The following is a 5,997-nucleotide window of genomic DNA, read 5'->3' as shown; positions in this document are numbered from 1 at the left end:
GGATTCTAAGGTGGAAGATATTAGTTTTCAAAGATCAAATTTCCTAAAGCCTAAGAAAATATGGCATTTCAATCCCATTTGTAGAATTTTCCAATTAAGAACCAACTAAATGGTACTATAGGAACCAACTAGATGGTTCTACATGTACATAAATTAATAAGATGGTGTGATGTGGAGATGAGACAATTACATAGTAGCACATGCCTGGTTGAATCAATAGAAAAGCAAGTGGTGATGATTAGATGCGTCTTACTTACCCGTCTACTTCTCTAAATCCAATTGAAATAATAAAATATAAATTGGATTGATTTTGTCTCAGCTATCTCTAACTCTAGCAACCAAACGAATACTCTAGAATTATTTTATATAATTAATAATGATGTGACACTTCAAGCCCACCACCAAAGTATTGTAGATCCTTGGGTTCCTTTGAACCCTACTCTCAATTTAGACAAATATGAAATGCATAAATTTTATGCCATCAAGTACTCTTAAGTGAAACATATACAATATTCATTGTGATGATAAAATGCTCAAGGCGATAACATTCCCTCAATATTAAGTGTTGAGGCAAATGTTTGAAAATATATTGGTGAGGTACGAAGCGACTGGTAAGAGTGAGTTTAGTTCCAATAAGAATGAATTTTTTATTTTTATCATTGTTTCCCAAAGTAATCCAAACATAATAATAATAATAATAATAATGACAAATGGAATGATTTTCTTATTCTCATTTAATATTTTAGCAACCCAAACATGCCCTCAGAGAGATGTACCCCATAATTAACCTTTCATGTCATACTAGATACGTGTCTCATATATCCTTATAGATCTACATAGAAATAGAAAATTTAAGTATCAACAAAATTAAGGCCATGGATTTAGAAAAAAAAAGAAAAAATAAATCCACATAGACCTATGAAACAATAATAGGATAGGAAATTTGAGTATTAAGGCCATGGATTAAAAAAAAAAAATCAAATCAAATGATAATCTTGTTAAGATGAAAGTTTCATTAAATATTATTCACCTTTTCATATAAAATAGAAAATGATTTCCATAAGAACCAATAGTGTAATTTTCTTCTCTCAATCTTTTCATCATCATGACGGAAATTGTTGACAAAAAAGGGAAATAGTCAAGTTGTGACGAAATACTCTGCTTGGAATGATAGGAGAGTATAATACAACAAACATTCCATCCAATTAATTAAGTTGAATGAAAATATAAGGCTATGATTTGTTTTGACTTTCAAAATAGATAGGCTTAATGGGTTTGTCCTGCATTGTTGAAAAGAATTATTCTAAATTTTGTATAAGTAATACTATATTTATTACTCAATTGAAATAGGCATTAACTAATCAGTCTTAATTTAATTTAATTTTTTAAATATTATATTGATAAAAAATTTAAAGTTACTTAAGACAATATGAATGAAAGAATGTCACGTGTTCACATTTGGATCTCATGGCATTCATGGCAATTTCAATCATTTAGAACTTTATTTCATTTATGTGTATATTCATCTTACTATGTAAATCTCACCATATATGTTAGAATATGATGTGTTGGTGAGGTCCCATTGGGTACGTTACTATTGTCCAAATAAAAGAACAACAGTGAAATATAATGCGAAAGCGTGGATTGTGAAGTGAAGTGAATGGGGGTTTGAGGAAAGATGGTGGAGGCATTGAAATTGAAAGAGAAGATGAGTGGGGTGGGGGTTAAAAGGCACATCAAAGACACTGTACAGGCGTCAGCCAGAAAATGGTGGAATTGGATTTTCATCAAAGTCATATGCTTTGACATCTGTCGCTTAGCCATTGGAGGGACAACTACAACTACGTATAGCTCTCGTTCCCTCAATTTCCCCTCTCTCTCTTGTCACTGTGGACATAGGGAGAGATGGGGCCAAGGCCTTTGAAGCACAAAATCGAGCTTTCCTTGGGCGACATGATCCGAGTCTACCGCACCTTTCTTCTCTTCTCTTCTCTCTCTCTCTCTCTCTCTCTCTCTCTCTGGGACTTCTTCCTTTTCTTTTTTTTGTTATTTTTTTCTTTTTTTTCTTTTGCTTCCCTTTGGTGATGGAGATGGGAGACCAGTACGGACTGCCGGATCTGAGGCAATTCATGGCCAGACCTTCTCATTTTCCAGCCGTTCCTCACCCCACTGAGCCCTATCTGCACCACTATGAGGCCATCATGGTGGGTAGCCACATGGGTGAGGTGGTTGTGCCTCGTGGGTTGGTCGACTTTCATGGTGATTCTGCTACTGCCACAGCTACTCCTACTGCTACTGCAACTGCTGCTGCCACTGCTGCTTCCGTTGTGGGTGTTGGTGGGTTGGAGATGGAGTGTGGTGGTGTTGGAGGAGATGGTGGAAATAGTAGATGGCCGAGGCAGGAGACTCTCACTCTACTTGAGATCAGATCTCGGCTTGATCCTAAGTTCAAGGAGGCTAATCAGAAGGGACCTTTGTGGGCTGAAGTTTCTAGGTATATGAATGACTGAATTGCACTCAACCCATGTTTTTTTTTTTTGTTTTTCTTCTTCTTTCTCTCATTGATACACATGATTTCTCCAAGATTTTCAAGAAACCCTATTTCCTTTTCTTTAGCAAAAATGACTCTCTTCCTTCTTTCGTACTGGTTTTTATGTATATATGTTGTATATATTTTATTAAAGCAAAAAATGACAAGCTTTTGATAGAATTTATGTTTGGTTTACTGAGTTTAGCGCTTCAAAATGACAAGCTTTTTGAGTTAACTGGAAGACCCAGCTGTTATTTTAGTTATTTTAACAGGTTTTATTCTGGAAAAATGGCTGACAGCGCCCCTGAATTGTTGTACTCATACATTGGTTTTGTGTGATATGGCCAGTCCAAGAAGCTTCTCTAAATCCCAACATTCTCGAGTCGTTCAAGAAACCTACTTACTTAGTTGGTTTAATGTAAAATACCCATCAAACAGAAAGGGAGAAGAAACAAGAATAATATTTTATGACATCTAACTGATGATTAGAGGAATGTTTTGGGTATTTTAAGATTTTATTATTTCGAAATGCCCAAAAAAGAGATACCAAAACACATTTTCTATCATCTATAGCATTAATTACTATTTGAGGTTTGCATTGGGTATCAAAATCCTTGAATATAATTACTTAGACTATCTGTTTTAGGATTCCAAGAGGGACTAGGCCAAAGAACTACAAACTAGGGTTATTCTTCTCTAGTCTGTTTATATATATATATATGTATATATTTACCCTTTTTGGGTTACTTTTCTTCCTTTATTCGTTTCGTTAATTGTTGCAGGATAATGGCTGAGGAACATGGGTACCAGAGAAGTGGGAAGAAGTGCAGAGAGAAGTTTGAGAACCTGTACAAGTATTATAAGAAAACTAAAGAAGGTAAAGCCGGAAGACAGGATGGGAAGCACTATAGGTTCTTCCGACAACTTGAAGCACTCTATGGAGAAACAAGCAATCAAGCGTCAGTTTCAGAAACCCATCTTGCTGGGAACACTACTCTTCTTTATCAGACTACAAACAACACCACCATTAACCAAGCAAATCAAGAAGCTTTGCAAGACCACAAGTTCTGTGAGAGCCATAGTTTCTCTAACTCATCTGAATTTGAGACTTCATCTTCAGAAAACAATGATGATGATCTTTCAGCTATTGCCTACATGATGAACCATTCCATGGAGAAGAAAAGAGGGGTAGATGATGGACAAAGTTACAGGAGGGTCAGGAAGAGTTTGAAAGGAAAAATAAAGGAATTTGTGGGCCTCCACATGAAGAAGATAATGGACACACAAGAGGCATGGATGGAGAAGATGCTGACAACTATCGAGCATAAAGAGCAGGAAAGGTTGTCCAGAGAGGAGGAATGGAGGAAGCAAGAGGCAGCTCGGTTCGATCGAGAATATAAATTCTGGGCTAGTGAGAGAGCATGGATTGAAGCCCGAGATGCTGCACTCATGGAGGCTCTGAAGAAATTTACAGGGAAAGAACTAAAATTGTCGTCTCCAGACGGGCTAATGGACAAGGAAATTCAAGACCAGAACGAAAGCATGGAGGACATTGTAAATGAAGTACCTGATGACACTACTTACAGTAGATGGCCAGAACAAGAGCTCTCAAGTTTGATACATCTGAGGACCAGTATGGAATCTAGATTTCAAGACAGCGGGTATTCAGAAGAAAGCCTATGGGAGGAGATTGCCACAAGAATGGGTTGTTTGGGCTATGAGCGAAGTGCAATGAGGTGTAAACAGAAATGGGAGAACATCAACATCTACTTAAACAAGACCACCGAGCACAGCAAGAAGCGCAAAGAGAATTTGAGAACCTGCACTTACTTTCAGCCACTGGACCCCTATCATGGCCAGGAAATCATGGCCAAACAAGGCTCTGAGAATGTAGGACTTCAGAAGAACAGTGAGGATCATCTTTCACCTTCTAACTCCAGCGTGGGTACCACAGTGCATGGTAGCTGCTTGAACATCCTGCTTGATGAAGAACACTTGTGGGAAGATTATGGTGTGAAGCCGAGTATGGGGAAAAACCAGCAAGTCTGGCACAAGTAAGAATTTCAAGTGTTCCCTTCCTGGGGATCTAGATGTAACCTGATGACAAGGTATGAGTTATGGCAATGTGTGTCTCTTCGGAGATGGGACCATCTGTGTGTGTAAGGAAGTACTGACTACGGCCGGCATATATATTAATGATGATTTCAATCTTTTAGTGGAAGCTTCAACATTTATGAGGCCACTGTTTTTTCCTTTTATCCTTTCTTTTTTTGTTCTTGGCTTTCTTCTTCTTCATCTTGTTCCTTTCTTTCTACTGAACGGGCAGAGGGTTTTAATATTTTAACCATGCACCTTTGCCCTAAAAACAATTGTGTTCTGGTTGCCTTTTCCTCCATGTCTAAGTGTTCCTTATATACAGAAAAGCCACTGTATTCAATGTATCCATTGGTACTCAATTAATTAAGACTTCTTCTTCTTCTCCTTCTTATCTCCACATCCTTTTTTGTTTTCCCGCTTCTGTGTGGGGATAGGGGTATTCTTCTTCTCAACACATCCTCTTCTTTTTCCTGCTTCTCTGTGGATATAGGGGATTGGTCTTGAAATCCTCCCTTTGCAGACCTGCCAAAAGGCCAAAAGGCAAAAATAAAGAGAAGAAAGGAGAGGAAGCATCTGCTGATGAGGGGCGGAGTAAAAAAAAAATTTCCCTTCAATAAAGTTCATGATATATGCAGTGAGCACTGACCCTTTTGATTGATTAACAGGGACATATAATTACTCGGTTGCTTTAATCTGGCTAGCTAGAAATCCAACATTAAGTGCTTACACATAGTACTGGAGATTGGGATCAACATCAGCAAAGGTACAATCTGTAAACCATTTTCCCTTTTGTCCCCCTTCTTCCTACTTCTCAGTCTTTTCTCCTTGAATCAGTTGATTCAGTTTTGCTTACTGTCAGGCCAACATTTTATTGCTAAAGCAACTGCAAACTACAAAATCTGATTGCCTTTGACATGACATGATACTGAGATGTAATAGTCTGCATTCCATTCCCATCTCTGCACGATACCCAAAACTGGAATCCCTGGTTAATTAGACATTGCAACCATCTAGCTATTTCAAGTTTGTTTGTGTATCCATATTTTGCCACTAATATGGTACTTATTTTTCTCAAAATCACCCTCCAAGCTTTTTTTTATCATAGTTTCAATCATGGCATGCACGATTGATCTTGTGGGGTTCATTTGGTCACCAGAAAAATCTAGTGAGTAAACATTAGTATGAACCATGGGTGAAATTGATTGCTAAGGCAAGAGGAAAGAGGAAAATGTTCGAAAAATAATTATTAATATACTGCAGTTCCCTTTTGTATGCTCTGGAACCATCCTAGTGAAAGGGGATCAATGACATTGTTCTAACTGACTTACTCATTGGCTCATGCTGTTTGCTTTTTCTCTCTATTGATCATA

At 37.6% G+C, this 5,997-nt stretch overlaps 1 protein-coding gene across 1 annotated transcript; it reads left to right on the top strand.

Annotated features, from left to right (window-relative positions):
* Window positions 1-1,877: 1,877 nt before the first annotated feature.
* Window positions 1,878-4,760, top strand: LOC100255868 (trihelix transcription factor PTL). Its single transcript, XM_002267638.5, has 2 exons — window positions 1,878-2,494; window positions 3,313-4,760. Exons 1-2 carry the CDS (start codon window positions 2,085-2,087, stop codon window positions 4,586-4,588), a joined length of 1,686 nt encoding a protein of 561 aa, XP_002267674.3. The 5' UTR covers window positions 1,878-2,084; the 3' UTR covers window positions 4,589-4,760.
* The last annotated feature ends 1,237 nt before the right edge of the window (window positions 4,761-5,997 follow it).

This window comes from Vitis vinifera, chromosome 13 (genome assembly GCF_030704535.1).
Source record: "Vitis vinifera cultivar Pinot Noir 40024 chromosome 13, ASM3070453v1".
In the NCBI taxonomy this organism is placed as follows: domain Eukaryota; kingdom Viridiplantae; phylum Streptophyta; class Magnoliopsida; order Vitales; family Vitaceae; genus Vitis; species Vitis vinifera.
This window is presented reverse-complemented; position numbering and strand designations above follow the sequence as displayed.

What these genes read in the sequence shown, in the direction of transcription:
- LOC100255868 (XM_002267638.5), top strand. Translation starts at nt 2,085, where the DNA reads ATGGAGATGGGAGACCAGTACGGACTGCCGGATCTGAGGCAATTCATG. An exon ending in TTGTGGGCTGAAGTTTCTAG is followed by an intron (nt 2,495 to 3,312) that starts GTATATGAATGA and finishes TAATTGTTGCAG; the next exon opens with GATAATGGCTGAGGAACATG.